General features: G+C 38.1%; 1 protein-coding gene across 4 annotated transcripts in view; it reads right to left on the bottom strand.

The window, feature by feature from the left end:
• LOC119864466 overlaps positions 1–19791 on the bottom strand; it is a 38577-nt gene that overhangs the window by 9953 nt on the left and 8833 nt on the right. For 2 of the 4 annotated variants that reach the window (XR_005374020.1, XR_005374022.1), the window contains exon 2: positions 4054–4226. Coding sequence is in view for 1 of the 4 variants with exons in the window: in XM_038564812.1 (XP_038420740.1) it covers positions 4214–4226; positions 16217–16317 (114 nt within the window). In the remaining 3 variants the exon portion in view is untranslated. Of the gene's footprint in view, positions 1–4053; positions 4227–11960; positions 12101–16216; positions 16318–19791 lie in introns of all 4 variants that reach the window. The other 2 variants (XR_005374023.1, XM_038564812.1) reach the window with 2 other exon arrangements.

Below are 19791 nucleotides of genomic sequence, written 5' to 3'. Positions count from 1 at the left end.
TAACATTTTGCATGATAGTTTTTAACATTCTGTTGCCTTTGCACCCTTACCCATCCCCTTGTTTGTGTGTAGAATATTGTGTTGTTCGTAAATGCTCACTTTCTTCTCCATGGACCATTAGAAGGTAAGTTCAGACATCAAGATGCTTCATCCTAAAATACTTCAGTGTACATCTACTAGAACTGTCTCCCAGAAAACTTTCAAACCATAAAGGTTGTTCTAATGAGCTCCATATCCCCAAAGAATGCAGGCCTTTTGTTATTCAGCTGGGAGACTGGTTTTCTCCGCAGATATGTCAGCACTGGTGGGCACCAGGTGCCAGGCTGTTGCCTCTGGCTGCTCCCAAGGGCCAGCTGCTGGGCCTGCCTTTTATTGTTCTCCTGGGCCTAGTCCTGATTCTGATTGAGAACCCAGACACTCAGGGTCTGGGCTTGCCAGGCACAAATAACCTGCTTATCCTTCTATTTTATGTTTTAAATGTTACTCTTTTGAGTAGGGAATACATTCACATGTTGTAAAAGCATGAATAATGCAAAGTTTCCTCCCTACTGCCAGTCCCTTGCAACATGCTCCTGTCTCATAGCCCCTCTGTTCCCCTTCCTGGAGGAAATGAATCTTATTAGCTTCTTGCAAGCCTTTCCCCAAATCGCTTATACGTTTACAAGCAAATATATGTATATGAATGGCTCCTTTTCGCTACAGAAATGATAGCACATTATGCACACTGCACTGTACCTATGTTTGTCAATAACTTAAAAAATATAACCAAAAGATAAGCACTATCCTATATTCGAAACTGGTACCTAAATTCAAACTGCTCTGTTGTACTCAAGCTTCAATGATCATATGTATATAAACACTACAGAAAGTGGTGTTTGCCCAGGGATTCTCCACTCTTACAAAGCGGTTTCCCCAGGAACTCCTGCCAAGTGCCATCAACAGAAATCCAAAATCCAAACTCCAAACTCCATATAATATAAAAGACGATCCTAGCTAGTACCAACGTAACCCTAATAATACAGTCCCAAGACCATGTCTTCCTAGCATGGTGTATACCATATTAAGTACCCCTGTCTAATATGTAACTTAACATATAGAAGTAGTAGACAGCTCCTACATTTTGGAGCCTGCTGAAATAATTTATATTTGCAAATCCTAAACCCTTAGCCTGCCTACCCTGCCTTGCTCATTCCTTCCCCTGGAAACCACAATAAAAGCTATTGCTGGGCAGCCCGGGGGGCTCAGTGGTTTAGCGCTGCCTTCCACCTAGGGTGTGATCCTGGAGACCTGGGATCGAGTCTCACGTCAGGCTCCCTGCATGGAGCCTGTTCTCCCTCTGCCTGTGTCTGTGCCTCTCTGTGTGAGAGTGTGTGTGTCTCATGAATAAATAAATAAATAAAACCCTAAAAATAAATATAAAAAGCTCTTGCCTAAGTTTTCCTCTTGTTCTCTTTATCGCCTGACAGATCTGGTGCTTCCCTTATGGCTCTCCATGGCATAGCATGCCCCTTCCTCTTATAAACTACAAGTAACTATCTTTTTTTAAGATTTGTACAATCATAATGTACAATCACCACAGATAAAATCATTACAGAATCTTTACTCCTTTTGTTGTTCAATCTCCAGCTCACTTCTTTTTTGCCAGCACCAATGTTGGCTTTTGCAGTCTGTTCTTGGTTCCTTTTGCTGTTTTCTTGAAGTCTTTTTCTTCTTGTACAGGCTGTGTCTTGCAAATCTATGTTTGGGTTTGTTTTTCTTTGTATAATTCAAGGAATCATAAATCATGCCAAAGCCAGTTGTCTTGCCAACCCACCAAAATGGGTTCTGAATCCAAATACAAAGATGGTATATGGTGTGGTCTTGTACACTTTGGCTGTTTTTTTCCTGAATGTCTGTCTTAAGTACTGTTGCCTTTTTAGGGTGAAGAACATCAATGACCATCTACTTCTGCTGAAGTAGTCGGTTGGTCATGAGCTTCCTGGTCTGGATAGTTACTGTGTCATTCATGATGGTGGCCAAGCTTCAAGCAGCCAGGGAGGGAAAAAACTATCTTTTCAATGGCAACCATTTCCTGGTCTAGTGGCCTCATTATATCTGGATAATATTTAAACCTACATTTAAAAACAATCATGAAGCTTATATAATTAAAGGAAGGTATGGTAACATCTCAACTGAATGTTACTTAGAAGTTATATATCTGTGTAGGTGGAGTATGAGGGAGATTGCAGTGGCCTGTCCAATACTAGATAAATTAAGTTAAATTATTCCCAAGACTAAATGACAAAATGAGATTCAAAGTCAATGAATCTAATTCATGCTGATTTATTTATCAGGTAAACTGATCATTTAAAATAGAAAAAGCAGAACTAGCCATTTAATTTCTTTATTCATAAAAGGAAAATTTGACTGTTTTCTTAGTAGTCTTCAGATGTTCCTCCTGTTACAAGCAGTAAAGAGCATGACATCTAGTTCTGTCTAGAAAAAGGTGTACCTTACAGATTCAACACAATTTCTATCAAAATCTTGGTGAGCTTTTTGTAGAAACTGACAAGCCAAAATTTACATGGAAATACAAGGGATTCACAGTATCCAAAGCAATCTTAAAAAGAATAAAGCTAAAGGACTCGCATTTCCCTATTTCAAAACTTACTACAAAGCTACGGTAATCAAACAGTGTGGTATTGGCATAGGATAGGTATATAGATCAATGGAATAAAATTGAGAATCTAAAAATAACCCCTTACACTGTGGTCAGTTAATTTCCTAAAATGGTGCCAACATAATTCAATGGGAGAAAGAATAGTCTTTTCAACAGATGGTGCTGGGACACTGGATACTCACATGCTAAAGAATGAGGTTGGATCCTTTGCTTACATTATACGCAAAGAGGAGTTTCCAGTGGATTATATAAAACTGTAAAATTCTTCGACACAGGTCTGAGAAACACAGAAGTATGTCTTCATGACTTTAGGGTAGGCAAAATCTTCTTAGGTGTCCATCAAAAAAGTGAAAAGACAGGGACGCTTAGCTGGCTCAGTTGGTAGAGCATGTACCTCTTTATCTCAGAGTTGTGAGTTTGAGCCCATGTTGTATGTAAAGCCAATTTAAAAAGGTAACACAATCCACAGAAAGGAAGAAAATATTTTCAAATCACATATCTGATAAGAAACTTATATCCAAAATATATAAAGAATCTTATATCTCAATAATAAAAATATAACCCAATAAAAATAGGCAAAGAATATGAACAGACATTTCTCTAAAGAAAGTATGCATGTGAAAAGATATTCAGCATTGTTAGTCATTAGGGAAATACAAATCAAAAGCACAATGAGATACCACTTCATATCCAGTGTGATGAATATAGTAAAAGGGAAAATAATATTGGTGAGGATATGGTATATTTGGAACCCTCATTCACTGCTGATGGGAATGTAAAATGGTGCAGACATTTTGTAAAAAGATTGTCATTTTCTGAAACACAGAGTTGTTATATGAACATAAATTCCACTCTTATGTATGTACTCTGGAGACCTGAAAATTTGTACATGAGCTTGCAGTGTTATTCATAATAGCCCCAAAGTGGAAACAATTCAAATGTCCTTTAGCTGATAAATGGGTAAATACATTGAGATATAGTGATACAATGGAATATTTGTTCAGTTATAAAAAGCAATGAAGTACTACATTTAATGCAATAAAGTGCTACAAATGGAAGAACTTTAAAAAACATTATTCTAAGTGAAAGAAGTCAGTCACACAAGACTACATATTTTATGATTTCATTTGTATGAAATGTCAAAAAGAGCCAAACTCATGGAGACAGAAAATAGATTAATGGGAATGGGGGTGGAGAGTTGATGGGAAACGGGAAGTGGCTGCTAATAGGTGCAGGGTTGCTTTTACGGTCATAAAATATTCTAAAATTGATTGTGGGTGATGGTTGCACAGCTCTGTGAATACACTAAAAACCGCAGAATTGTACACTTAAGTGTGAATTGTAGTCATGTGAACTACATTACAATGAAGCTATTTTAAAAGTGTGTAACTTACCTATCTTAAATGCATAAATAAAATATTCATGCCAAAGGGTACCACACTTCCATTGTATGATGAAAAGAATGTTTTAAATCCAGTCGTCCTTAAACTTTGATATCGCTTAAGTTTTGCATTATGTTTTATGACATCATAAGCTATTACACGTAGCAATCTTTTACTTTATAATCCTAAAGTTAAGAAAATAAAAATAATAGTTACTTGAAAAAAGTTATTCCCAGTAGCCATTTTATTTTCCCAGAGAAATTAAACCTTCTAGATCTTAGTGTCTCCCTAGTCCAAATCTGTTAGCATAAGTCACTAATCAGACTTTGTTTTTGTTAATGAAACAAAGGGGCCATTTCCTAAATCCCAGATAGGCCTCTTAGAATATTATAGGAGGGTACTTCCCCTGACACATCACTGGCTTGGTGCTTCCCCCCCCCCCTTTTTTTTTAAGATTTTATTTATCTATTCATGAGAGATAGAGAGAGAAAGAGAGAGGCAGAGACATAGGCAGAGGGAGAAGCAGGATCCATGCAGGGAGCCCAATGTGGGACTCCATCCCAGGACCCGGGATCATGCCCTGAGCCAAAGGCAGATTCTCAACCGCTGAGCCACCCAGTCGTCCTGGTGTCTTCCCTTTTTGTCTGTGTTAATTGCTCTACCTACTGTCTTTGTTATGGTCCTCCATGGAAATGTGAAATATCTTTTAAAACCATCTTCTGAGAGCTGTAGGAGGAGGAAGCATTGGAGATGGAAAATATAAGACAGGCATATTGGCTATTAGAATTTCTCAACTTTTGTTGCAAACTTCTTCGAAGGAACTTGATAAGCCGTTTTCAATTTATAATTCTATTGCTTATTTTTTCATTTTTCAGGGTTGCCTTCAGGGAGTGGTGCTGTTGTTGCTCATTCTTTTTATGAAGCAAAATATAGTAGTGACTTTAAGTTCCAAATAAAATATAAGTTATTGCACCTTGCAAAAGGCATAGCATTTTGGTGGGCCACTTTGGATTGATTCTAGAGGGAACATATACATTTGAGTGTGTTGTCTGACCTGATTACTGACTAACACATAATCTTTCAGTTTTGAGACAAACTCAGAGCAAGAGAATGCCCTGCAGTTTATTTAACTTTATTGCTAGCTACTCTGCCACTTGAGCTTTATGACCCAGCAGATTCAGTGGCTCCCAAAATATTTCTGATATTTTGATGGATATCATGGAGCTTCTGGAAAATCCCAATAGAGGACCTCAGCTCAGACTTCTAGGATTTTGGAGCAAAGAAATGCCATCTTGTGAAGACAGATATTCCCTTTCTGAGAAACAGCTCCTGATTTACTTCTGAGTCTTGATAGACACCAAAGGGAAACTCAATTATCATCTGACCTCAGTTGCTTATCCTGATCTGGGTATTACTGGGTCCATGAAGCCATAAAACTGGTCATGCATACTGATAATTCAACATCAAGTGAAAAAGTATATAGGAGATTGTGCATGAACATGTCCTGAGGACCCAAGTGAGTTATGAGAGCAAATGGCTTGGATTTGCATGACAGTTACTTCTGCTGTACTGATACTTTCTCTCAGCCCACATTATGGCCTCATGGGAAGTTTCCTATGACCAGTTGACTGATAAGGACTAGTTTTCTTCTCAGGCTTGGTCTAGGAATTGTTCTACATAATTTGCTAGTACTGATTTTAAGGTGTATTTGTTTTTTTTTTTTTAATTTGGGGGGTATATTTCATTTTATTTTTATTTTAAAAAGATTTATTTATTTGAGACAGAGAAAGAGAGAGAGAGAGAGAGAGAGAGAGAGGTTCAGGGGCAGAGGGAGACAGAATCTTAAGTAGACTCCAAATTGAGCACAGAGACTGACATGGGGCTTGGGAGCCCGACAAGTTCATGACCCTGAGATCAAGACCTTAGCCAAAACCAAGAGTTGGATGTTTAACCAACTGCATCACCCAGGCACCCCATTTTTGTCTGTTTTTTAAAATAATCTCTACACCAGATATGGGGCTTAAACTCACAATCCTGAGATCAGGATTGAGTCTCATGCTCTACCAACTGAGCCAGCCAGGTACCCCATTAAAATATATTTGTTAATGTTAACCTTGTAGCTTTGACTTTGCAGTATATCAAAAGTGGATTGTAATTGACCTAGAAAAGGAAGTGAACATCACTTAGAGACACAATGACTTACTTATAAGGACTCAAGATCTCTCTTAGGGAGAGCACAGGAAAATCTCTTATGGTACGAGGCAGCAGAATGTTTGGCAGAACTAGGATGATGGAATTATTATTGTTTGTTGGCATTTTAAATATGAGTGGAGGAGTATGCATGCATGCCAAGGTTTTATTATGAAAAAGTTTAGACTCACAGAAATTTGTGAATATAGTATACAGTTCACTTATCTTTCCCTAATGTTAACAACTATATAATCACAGTACAATGATCAAAACTGGGGAATTAACAATGGTACCATACTATTAACGAAACTGTTGTGCAAACGTCTAACTTTTTTTAGACCATCTATAGTGGCTTCTGTTTTACTGATGGAATCCTGGTTGACCAGCCATGTTGTCATGATTGTATCTATATCCCTTCTGTGAACTAAAGACTGCTATCTGGTCTAATCAAAACTGTGGAGATCATAAAACCTGTAGTTTCCATCTTCATGCATCCAAATAATCTTTTCCAGCAGACTAGGCTGTTTGGACATGCCCTCCACCCCTGAGATTCTTTAAGTATAAGTGGTGTTAGAAGATTTTACTCAGGTCTTTCTTGAGGCCAACTGCAACACCAGACACTATGAGCAGAATACAGATCAGAGGAACTCTTATCCTATAACTTCTAGTATAAGAATTTGGGAGATTGATGTTTTCCAAAAGAGGCTGGATTTTACCTTTCTCACCCCATTCACACACATTTCCTGACAATAAAGTGAGAGGAAGGCATGATCCCTGATCTGAAAAGTAAAGAAAAAAGTGTAAAAAAAAAAAAAGGTCATTTCAACAAATGGTGTTGGATGGTCAACTAATCTTTGACAAAGCAAGAAGGAATATCCAATGGAAAAAAGACAGTCTTTTCAACAAATGGTCTGAGGAGAAGTGGATAGCAACATGCAGGAGAATGAAACTGGATTACTTTCTTACACCATACACAAAAAGTAAATTCAAAATGGATGAAAAACCTAAGTGTAAGGCAAGAACCCATCAAAATCCTAAAGAAGAACACAGAGAGCAATCTCTGACCTCGGCCATAGCACTTTTTACTAGATACATTGCTGGATGCAAGGGAAACAAAAGCAAACATGAACTACTGGGACTTCATCAAGATAAAACCTCCTGCACAGAAAAGGAAACAATCGACAAAACTAAAAGCAGTCTCCAGAACAGGAGAAGATGATTCGCAAATGACATATCAGATAAAGGGCTAGTATCCCAAATCCATGAAGAACTTATCAAACTGAATACCCAAAAAACAAATAATCCAGTTAAGAAATGGGCAGAAGACATGAATAGGCACTTTTCCAAAGCTGATATCCAGATGACTAACAGACACATGAAAAAAAATGCTCAATATCACTCATCATCAGGGAAATACAAAACAAAACCATGATGAGATACCACCTCATACCTGTCAGAATGGTTAAAATTAACAACACAAGGGGATCCTTGGGTGGCTCAGCAGTTTAGCACCTGCCTTTGGCCTGGGACGTGATTCTGGAGTCTTGGGATCGAGTCCCACATCAGGCTCCCTGCACGGAGCTTGCTTCTCCCTCTGCCTGTGTCTCTGCCTCTCGCTCTCTCTGTGTCTCTCATGAATAAATAAATAAAATCTTAAAAAAATTAACAACACAAGATACAACAGGTGTTGGTGAGGATGTAGAAGAAGAATTCTCTTGCACTGTTGGTGGGAGTACAAACTGGTGCAGCCACTCTGGAGAACAGTATGGACATTCCTCAGAAAGTTAAAAATATAACTACCTGATCTAGCAATTCACTACTGGGTATTTGCCTAAAAGATACAAAAATATAGATTCAAAGAGGTCCATGCATCCTGATGTTCATAGCAGCACTATCTACAGAGCCATATTATGGAAAAAGCACAAACATTCATTAACTGATAAATGGATTAAGAATATGTTCTTATATAGATATAAATATTACTCAGCCATCAAAAAAATGAAATCTTGCCATTTGCAACAACATGAGTGGAGCTAGAGTATGTCATGCTAATTAAAATAATTTAGTCAGAGAAAGACAAATACTGTTTATGATTTCACTTACATGTGGAATTTAAGAAACAAAACAGATGAACATACAGGGAGGGAGAAAAAAGAGAGACAGAGAGGGAAACAAACCATATGAGACCCTTAACAATAGAGAACAGAGGATTGATGGAGGAATTAGATAGGGAATGGGTATTAAGGAGGGCACTTGTTATGATGAGGACTGGGTGTTGTATGTAAGTGATGAATCACTGAATTTTACTCCTGAAACCAATTTTGCACTGTATGTTAACTAACTAGAATTTAAATAAAATTTTGGAAAAAAACCCCAAATGGTGCTGGGAAAACTGGATGTCCAGAAGAATGATGTTGGACTCTTACCTAACACCATACACAAGAATTAATTCAAAATGTATCAAAGACCTACATATCAGACCTAAGCCTATGAAACCATAGAGTAAAACTTCATGACATTGGATTTGGCACGATTTATTGACAAGTCACCAAAGGTACAGTCAACAACAAGAAAAGCAGACAGATTGGTCTTCACAAAAATTTAAAACTTTTGTGCAGCAAAAGACAATATCAACAGAACAAAAAGGCAATCCATAGAATGGAAGAAAGTATTTGCATGTCATATATTGACAAGAGATCAATATCCAGAATATCTAGAGAATTCCTAAAACTCAACAAAATAAAATCAAACAGCATGATTAAGAAAATGAACAAAAAACTCGAGTAGATATTCCTCCAAAGAAGACATCCAGATGGCCAACAAGTACACGAAAAATGCTCAACATCTCTCATAATGAGGGAAAAGCAAATCAAAGCCACAATGAAAACTACCTCCCGCTCATTTGGATAACTACTACTATCAAAAACAAAAAGCAAAACCCAATCAATCACGTGTTGAAGGATGTGTAGAAATTGGAGCCCTTGTGCAGTGTCAGTGGGAATATAAAGTGGTTGCCATCAGGGAAATACAAATCAAAACCACAATGAGATACCACCTCACACCAGTGAGAATGGGGAAAATTAACAAGGCAGGAAACCACAAATGTTGGAGAGGATGCAGAGAAAAGGGAACCCTCTTACACTGTTGGTGGGAATGTGAACTGGTGCAGCCACTCTGGAAAACTGTGTGGAGGTTCCTCAAACAGTTAAAAATATACCTGCCCTACGACCCAGCAATTGCACTGTTGGGGATTTACCCCAAAGATACAAATGCAATGAAACACCGGGACACCTGCACCCCGATGTTTATAGCAGCAATGGCCACGATAGCCAAACTGTGGAAGGAGCCTCGGTGTCCAACGAAAGATGAATGGATAAAGAAGATGTGGTCTATGTATACAATGGAATATTACTCAGCTATTAGAAATGACAAATACCCACCATTTGCTTCAATGTGGATGGAACTGGAGGGTATTATGCTGAGTGAAGTAAGTCAGTCGGTGAAGGACAAACATTATATGTTCTCTTTCATTTGGGGAATATAAATAATAGTGAAAGGGAATATAAGGGAAGGGAGAAGAAATGTGTGGGAAATATCAGAAAGGGAGACAGAACGTAAAGACTGCTAACTCTGGGAAACGAACTAGGGGTGGTGGAAGGGGAGAAGGGCGGGGGGTGGGAGTGAATGGGTGACGGGCACTGGGGGTTATTCTGTATGTTAGTAAATTGAACACCAATAAAAAATAAATTAAAAAAAAAAGGAATATAAAGTGGTGCAGCCTCTGTGGAGAACAGTAGAGCAGTTCTTCAAAAAATTAAGAATAAAATTATTATGTGATCCAGTAATTTGACTTCTGAATGCCCAAAAGACTGAAAGCAGAATCTCTCTCTCTTTTTTTAAAAAAGATTTTATTTATTTATTCATGAGAGACACAGAGAGAGGCAGAGACATAGGCAGAGGAAGAAACAGGCTCCCCTTGGGACCCCAATGTGGGAATCGATCCCAAAACTCCAGGATCATGACCTGATCTGAAGGCAGACGCTCAACTGCTGAGCCACCCAGGTGTTCCTGAAAGCAGAATCTCAAAGAGATATTTGCACACCCATGCTAATGGAAGCATTATTCAGGAGAGTCAAAATAAGGAAGCAACCTAAGTGTACATCAATGGATGATGGATAAACAAAATGTGGTATATACATACAGTAGAATACTATTCAGCCCTAAAAAGGAAGGCAATTCTGATATATGTGGTAACGTGGATGAAACTTGAGTATTTCATGCTTAAGTGAAATAAACGAGTCACAAAAAAGACAAATACTGTATAATTCCACTTCCATGAAATACTTAGAGTTGCCAAAAATCACAGAGACTGAAAGTAGAATGGTGGTTGCCAGGGTTAGGTGGAGGGAGGAATGCGAACTTATGGTTTAGGTTATGGTTTAGATATATAGAGTTTCAGTTTCACAAAATGGAAAGAGCTATGAAGATGGATGGTGCCTTTCATTACACATTATGAATGTATTCAATACAACTGAATTATACACTTAAAAATGGTTAAGATGGTAAATTGTATGTTACTTCTCTCTGTTTCATTAAAGTTTCTGAGGTTTTAATGTTTTTTCATTTTAGTATATTCCTCTGATTCTTTATTTTGATCGAATCTCTGTGTTGGTTTCTATGCGTTAGATGAAACAGCCATGTTGCCCAATCTTGAAGGAGTGACTTTGTGTAGCAAATGAAACTTTATCATTGAATCTTGCCTTAGCTCTTAGTTGTCTCTGAAACTTTTGTTTACTCTAAACTCTAAAACTTTTAGTTTTACTCTATGGTTTCATAGGCTTAGGTCTGATATGTAGGTCTTTGATACATTTTGAATTAATTCTTGTGTATGGTGTTAGGTAAGAGTCCAACATCATTCTTCTGGACATCCAGTTTTCCCAGCACCATTTTCCAAGCAGTGTGGTTTTTTTTTTTTTTTTAAAAAAGACTTATTTATTTTAAAGAAAGAGAGAGAGAGAGACAGCAAGCCACAGAGAAAGAGAGAAAATCTCAAGCAGACTCCCTGCTGAGAATGGGACCTGATGTAGGGCTCAATCTCATGACCCTGGGATTATGACCTGAGCTGAAATCAAGAATTGGATGCTTCCCCAACTGAGCCACCCAGGCGCCCCTTGTCTTATTTTTAATAGTTCCCATTTTTTGAGGGTATGCCAAGACCAGTCAGTGTCTCAAAGGGAAGGCTCCTATCTAGCACCTAAATTCAGGATGTTTGAGAGCCAGACCTTCAGGCAGTAGCTTTTAAAATATATATGTGCAAATATATACAGTCCTGTGGGGACACAGGCATAATCCTGCAGACCACCGAGCCAGGGGATCTAGAGATATCTCCTTGGTGACAATTGCAAAAATTGGGGCTCCAGACAGGTATATGTAAGTTCTTTAAAAAAAAAAAAAGATTTTAAAAACTTATTTACTTATTGGGAGGAGAGGAGCAGAGAGAGAGGGTGAGAGAAAACCCCAAGCAGACTCCATACTGAGCCCAGAGCCCAATGCGGGGCTTGATCCCACCACCCCGAGATCATAACCTGAGCTGAATTCAAGGGTTGGACACTCAAATGACTGAGCCACCCAGCAAGTTCCTTTTTGAGAGATACCAGTGAGCACAAGGGTGGCATCTACCGGCCTACTTCCCCAAGAGCACCTTTGTAGACTCTCAATGTGTGCCAAACCTGAAGCCTGTCCCTCAGGCTGAAGCTCCTGGACAGATAAATAGGCCTCTTTCACAGAAGACTGGGATGGCATTTCAGTCAGCTGTTTGTGCAATGTCCTGGTTGTGGTATCCTGCAAAAACTGTCTGATGGTTACAATCCTGTGAGACACAAGAATGCAAGGAGACTGAAGATGACACAAACAAATGGAAAGATATTCTATGCTCAAAAATTGGAAGAATTAATAACATTAAAATGCCCACAATACCGAAAGCAATCTACAGATTCAATGGAATCCCTATCAAAATACCAATAGTATGTTTTACAGAACTGGAACAAATAATTCTAAAATTTGTGTGGAACCACAAAAGACCTTGTATAGCCAAAGTAATCTTGAGAAAGAACAGAGATGGAGGAATCACAATCCCAGATTTCAAAGTATACTACAAAGCTGTAGTAATCAACACAATATAGTACTGGCACAAAAATAGACACATAAATTAGTACAACAAAATAGTCCAGAAATAAACCCATGCTTTATGGTCCATTGGTCTATGATACAGGAAGCAATAATTGTATACAATGGGGAAAAGACAGTCCCTTCAATAAACAGTGTTAGGAAAACAAGACAGCTATAAGCAGAAGGATGAAGCTAGACTACTTTCTTATACCATATACAGAAATAAACTCAAAATGGATTAAAAACCTAAATATAAGACTTGAAATCATAAAACTCCTAAAAGAAAACATAGGGAGTAAACTTTTGGACATTGGCTTTAGCAATATTTATCTGGATCTATCTCCTCAGGCAAGGGAAACAAAAGCAAAATAAACAATGGAGACTACCTCAAATTAAAAAGCTTTTGGACAGCAGAGGAAACTATCAACAAAATGAAAAGGCAACCCACAGAATGGGAGAAGATATTTGCAAATGATATATCTGATGAAAGATTAATATCCAAAATAAGTGAAGAACTCATACAAATTAATACCAAAAACCCTAGGCTGATTAAAAAATGGGCAGAGGACCTGAAAAGACATTTTTCCTTTTTTTAAAGATTTTATTTACTTATTCATGAGAGACAGAGAAAGAGAGGCAGAGACACAGGCAGGGGGAGAAGCAGGCTCCATGCAGAGACGTTGAGACTCCATCCTGGGTCTCCAGGATCACGCCCTGGGCCGAAGGCGGCGCTAAACTGCTGAGCCACCCGGACTGCCCAGAAAAGAATTTTTCCAAAGAAGACATACAGATGGCCAGCAGACACATGTTTGACATCACACTAATCACCAGGGAAACACAAATCAAAATCACCACTTCACACCAGTCAGAATGGCTACTATTCAAAAGTATGTGACAATATAACAATTGTTGATGAGGATGTGGAGTAAAGTGAACCCTCTTGCACTATTGGTGGGAATGTGAATTGGTTTAGCCACTATGAAAAACAGTATTGAGTTTCCTAAAATAAAATTAACCATAGAAATACCATATGATCCAGTAATTCCACTTCTGAGTATTTTCTGAAGAAAACAAACTAAAACTAATTAGACTAAAAAACTAATTATTGTTTTAGTTTTCTTCAGAATGGATGGATGGAAGATGGATGTATATGCATATATACAGATTCCATTGAATCTGTAGATTGCTTTAGAATGGATGAGGAAGATGTGGTGTATATGTACAAAAGGATAGTACTCAGCCATAAAAAACAATGGAATCTTGCCATTTAGGACAACATGAATGGAACTAGAGGGTATTAGGCTAAGTGAAATAAGTCAGACAGAGAAAGACAAGTACCTTATGATTTCACTGATATGCAGAATCTAAAAAGCAAAGCAATGCAAAACAAAATAAAACAAAACAACTGGAAAAAGATTTGCAAATATAGACACATTGGTGGTTGTCAGAAGGGAAAGGGGCAGGGGATGGGTGAAATAAGTGAAGAGGATTAAAAGATACAAACTTCCAGTTACAAAATAAATAATTCACTGGGATGAAAAATACAGCATGGGGAATATAGAAGATAATTTAATAACTTTGTATGATGACAGATGGTAACTACACTTATGGTGAGTATTTTATAATGTATATGATTATTGAATCACTATGTTGTATATCTGAAACTAACATGACATGTGAACTATACTTCAATTGAAAAAATAAGGAAAATCTACAATTAAAATAGATAAATAAATGAAAATAAAATGAAACAAACAAACAAATATCCAAGCTCATAGTTACAGAGAATATATTGGTGATTGCCAGAGGCAGGGCATTAGTGTGGGGGAAAAAAAGAACTCTTTCTCCTTTGGTTACAGTTCTGTGGGATCTAAGAGTGTAAGCTTTACTGGCCATTAGAGTCAGGTGATACAGAGGTGTCCCCTTGGCAACAGCTGCAAAAATCAGGGTGTTAGACAAGAGTATAATATTCTTTCTGGGAAATACTGGTGAGCTAGAGCAAGGCAGAGGAAGAGTATAAAAGCTGTGTTCACCAGCCTCCATTCCCTGAGGGCACCTTAGTGGGTCCCCAGCTGTTTGCTAATCCAGAAGCCCACCCATCAGGCTAGAGCTCCTAGACAAGCAAATAGGCCTCTTTCACAGAAAGACTGGCGGTGTGCTTCAGTCTGCTGTGTGTGCAGTGCCCCTGGAGTGGTAGTCTGCCAAAAACTTTGATTATTATAGCCCTATAGCAGTGGGATTGGAAAGCCCCTATGACCTCCAGAGCCTGGTCATCAAGAGGTGTCTCCTGAGCAGTAGCTGCAAAACCCAAGGCACCAGACTCATGTAAAAGCTTTCACTGGGGAGATCCTGGAGCTCTGAAGTATGACTGAGGGAGAGTAAAGTCGGCATATGCTGGCTGGAATAAGGCAGAGGGATAGGACAAAGATGGTGCCCATCAGAGAGCAGGCCCCTAGATGTGTGCTAAATTAGATGCCTGCCTCTCAGGCTGACATTTTAAAGTTAGCAAATGAGCCTCATTCACAGAAAGTCTGAATGCCTCTTGATCTCTTGATCGACTGCCTCTATACTGAGCCCTGGGGTTGGTGAGTCTATGTGAATCCTTTAAGAGCCATTCTTAGTTTGGTCTAGCCATGTGGGTTTTATGGACATGAGTCTCATTGGTTTTCAAAACTAGATGTATTTGGGGCTTGTCTCTCAGGTTTAGGTCATAAAAATTGGGGTTCCCAATGTAGGGTTCAAATCTTTTGCTTCTTGGGCAGAAGCTCCAGGCTTTGAGTTCCCTCCCAACTCCCTCCCAATTGAAATTCCCTCCCAGCTTCCCTCCCTGGTTACTGTGCCAGGGATGGGGTTTATGGTGAGATTGTACCCAGGCTGTCTTACTTGCATTGATGTAGGCCTTCTCTTATTGGCTCTGTGTGTAGGAGTCACTGAGCCAGTTTTAGGTTTTTGTTTTGTTTTGTTTTGTTTCAAAAGAAGTTCTTTCATATGTAGCTGTGAATTTGGTGTGTCCCTGGGAGTAAGTGAGATCAGGATCCTCCTAAGTTGCCATCTTAAACCAGAACCTGGTAAATTTTGTTATATGTATTTTATCACAATAAAAAAAATTGGAGAAAGAGGTAGTGTGGGCGACCACGAACTAGCTGGAGTAACTGAACCAAACCAGGCCCGGACTTGCGTCCCTCATTCACTCAGAAGGCTCGAGAGCCTAAAGAGTGAATAGTTGGTAGACGCTTGAGAAAGGGCTTGAGCAGTGGTTCTCAGGGCTCGCTTGTGCGTGATCGCTCACATAACACAATAGATAAAACTTATTCTGACCTGGGCATAAATGTAAATAAGGGTCTGTCTGTCCTTGCTAGTCTGTTTACCATACCTAATATTCCTTTGAAGTATGTACATCTGGAGCAACAAGCTTATCTATTTACCAAGGTCTTCTGGCACCCGTGAGTCTGTCTTGCATTTGGAGAAAAGGGAACTTTGGAGAGTTTCACAAACCTGCTAAAAATAAACACCTTCTTGGCTTTGTTTTGCTCATGCTATAAAATGTTGTAAGACCTTGAATAAAGCTGGCACTGCTTGGACATCATCCACTGTGTCCCTCCTGTCCCCATCTCTTTACTTTTCTTTTATTTTCCTCATCCCCTTATCCTCAGGACCCTGATCGTGTTGCCGCAGCGCGCGCAACAAGGTAGTGACTGCAAAGGAAGGAACAATGTACTATCTTATTCCCAGTAAACCTATAGGTGTTCTGCACAAGATCTTCGGGTTGCAGAGCTATGAGGAGCCAGTATACAGCTAAGGCCAGTTAACAACTTACAGCTGCCAGTGGGTCCCCCACAGGACTAGAGCAACGGGAATACAAATGCCAGGACTTGGTGCTGCTTTGATGGAAGCACTCCCACAGTTTTGACTCTTGCTCTAGAGTAAGTGCAGTGAAGAAATAGGATGTTTAGAGACAGCATATGACCTCTTATGGACAGCCAATGAAGTAGTAGCCAATGTTAATGAAACTTTTTAATATTAAAAATGCCCTGAAGCCTGTGTAGTGTGTTCTATTGGTCAATTCTAGGGAGTCCCAGAATAGACCTGATATTCCTAATTATTTTTTGTTAATGTTGAAATAAAATTTTCATAGATAAGGATTCTTATTACACTGGGGTACAATAGAATACACCATGACCTTAAGACACTCCAGGAGAGGGAAAGATAAAAGGGAGATTCAGTTGGAGTATGCAACTATCACCAAATTTTCAATTGGCAAGTTAATCTAAAGACAAAACAAACCAAGCCCTTTCCCCCAAACCAGTGAAAATATTACATTTATCATATTGGAGAGAAAGAAAAACGGGGTCCCTCAACATAAATACTAGAGGGGTGAATATAAGAACTAGATTATACCTTCAAATAAAGAAACTTTTCCAGTGAAGCATACATAAGCTGGTTTATGCATTCAGTAAAGATTTAATCATATGTATTTTAAGCCCCACGGTGTTGTAGGCACGGGGAATACAGTTACAAACAAAACACATGAAATCTCTGCTCTTAGGGAGTTTAAATTCTTGGAGAGTGGGTGGAGACAGATCATATATGCTGTCTAGAAGAAACCTACTTTACAGATAAAAGCAACATAGGTAGGTTCAAAGTAGATGATTAGCCTGGGTGGCTCAGCGGTTGAGCGTCTGCCTTTGGCTCAAGGCATGATCCCAGGGTCTGGGATCAGTCCCACATTGGGCTTCCTGTATGGAACCTGCTTCTCCCTCTGCCTGTGTCTCTGCCTCTCTCTCTGTGTCTCTCATGAATAAATAAATAAAATCTTAAAAAAAGTAAATGATTCAAAGAATAGATGATGTGAACACTAAGAACAAATGACATACCCCAGCTGTATTGGCAACATTAACACAAAAAAAATACACTTCAGAACAAGGAATATTAGCAAAGACGGATATTGCATTATGATAAAGTGGTCAATACACCAAGAAAACATAACAGTGTTAAGATATCTGCATCTAGCAATGGAGTTTTAAAATACATGTGGCAAATAGTGAAGGAAATAAAAGGAGAAACAGAAAAATTCACTATTATATTTGGAATATATATTCCAATTATTGATAGGAAAAGTACACAGAACATTAGTAAGAACATAAAAATCCTGAACCACACCACCAACAAACTGACCTAGCCAGGATTTATAGAATATTTCATTTAAGTAATCTCTGCACCAAGCATGGGGCTGGAACTCACAACCCGGGGGTCAAGAGTCTCATGCTCTTCCAACTGAGCCAGCCAGGCATCCCAAGAGAAGCAATTTAAATACAAATTATGCAGAAAGAAGGAAATGAAGAGCAAACTTTAATGAAAATAAAGATAGAAATCAATAGAGATAGCCACAGAAGGGAAAAGCTGGTTTTGTGAGAAGAGCAACTAAATGGATAAATCTCTAACTAGACTGGTAAGGAGAGAAAGAGAATGCACGAACTACCAATGCCAAGAATGAGACAGGTGACATATTTTAGCAATTCTACAGTTATTAAACAGACCAAAAAAAAGAATATAAACTTTATGCTCCAAAATTTGATAATTTAGGAAAGAGGTCAGCATGATATGGTTTTTGGGTTACATAAGCCTATGAGTTAAGAATGGTTTTTACATTTTTAAAAAGGTTGTAAAAGAAGGAAGAGGAGAAATAGGGAGAGGAGAAGAAGAAAAGGAAGAAAAAAAGGAAGAAGAAGAAAAGAATGTATGACAGAATAATATAAAGTCTGCAAAGTCTTTAATATTTACGATTTGGTCTTTTATATAAAAAATTTCCTGATACTTAGATGAAATAGACAAATTCTTTGAAAAATTAAAATTACCAGTGATTGTAGAAGAAAAAACAGCCCGAATAGTGCTATGTGTATTAGGATGGGGTTTGTGCTAGGTAAGGTGTGTGAGGCTAAGTGAGGGTACCAAATCTGAGGAGGTACGTACTTTTGGGATCTTTCTAATTAAAGAAGGTGAATGCTTCTTAACTGTGCCACTCTGGAAAACATTTTGTCAATTTCCTATAGAGTTAAATATATATTTATAATATTATCCTATAATATTATTCCTATGTATTTATCCAAAAGAAATGAAAACAAATGCTTCTACTAAATGTTATATGAGTGCTTAGTATAGCTCTATTCATAATCACCAAAACAACCCAAATGTTAAAAAACTGGTGAATGGACAAAAAAATTGTGTTAGATCTATTCAATGGAATACTACTGAGTGATAAAAAGGAATAGCACTACTGTTTCATGCCAAGTGTATGAATCTCATATAGATTATCGTAAGTGAAAGAAGTTAGAATCAGAAGGCTGCACACTGCATGATTTCATTTGTGTAATGTTCTGATAATGGCGAAATTATAAGGATAGAAACACAGAGCCATAGTTGACAGGAGCTGGGGTAGTGGGAAGGGTTTGATGACAAAGGGGCAAGGGAAATTTTTGAGGGGTGATGAAATTGTCCTATACTAGGATTGTAGTGGTCATTACACAACTGAATATTATCATCAAAACACACAGAATTATTTATAAAAAGGAGTTGTGTTATATATAAATTAGAATAATTCAAAGAAAGAAAAAATGAGGACTTTTTTAAAGAACATGCAGAGAATTTCCAGGATACATTTTTAAGTGGAAAAAAAAAGTGCAAAGTGCAAAAGAATACCTATAATATGTTCACTTTTGGATAAAAGCAAGGAAAATAAGAAAATACGTGAGAATATAGAAGATTGGAATAAGACTAGTAACCAAATGATTCAAATGACATTTTTAGAGCATTCTGTTCAACATGAGCAGAATACACATTCAAGCGTTCCCAGAACATTCATTGTGATAAAGCATATTGTTGTCTATGAAACAAATTATAATAAATTTTAATAAGTTGAATCATAGGAAGTATGTTTTCTGACTATAACAGAATTAAGTTAGAAATCAGTAACAGAGGGACTCCTGGGTGGCTCAGTGATTGAGCGTCTGCCTTTGGCTCAGGTCGTGATCCTGGGGTCCTGCAATCAAGTCCCGCATCGGGCTCCCCACGGGGAGCCTGCTCCTCTCTCTGCCTGTGTCACTGCCTCTTTCTGTAGGTCTCTCATAAATAAATAAATTCTTAAAAAAATAAATAATAGAAATATATGTGGAAAATCCCCAAGTATTTGGAAATTAAATTAGTGAAAGAATTTGGGGGAAGAAATGTCAAATGTATTTCCAAATATATGCACTAGTGATCAGCTAAATTTTCCAGGCCTAGAAGGTGGTGCTTGCATGTAAAAGTTGTTTGTTAAAACAAAATCTCCTGAAGTAAAAAAATTATGCATAGGAGAAAGAGTAGAAGGAAAAACATGGAAATTTAGAAATGAAGATT

Source organism: Canis lupus, chromosome 19 (assembly GCF_011100685.1).
Source record: "Canis lupus familiaris isolate Mischka breed German Shepherd chromosome 19, alternate assembly UU_Cfam_GSD_1.0, whole genome shotgun sequence".
NCBI classification, from domain to species: Eukaryota; Metazoa; Chordata; class Mammalia; order Carnivora; family Canidae; genus Canis; species Canis lupus.
The sequence above is the reverse complement of the archived record's forward strand: the minus strand, read 5'-3'. Positions and strand labels throughout refer to the sequence as shown.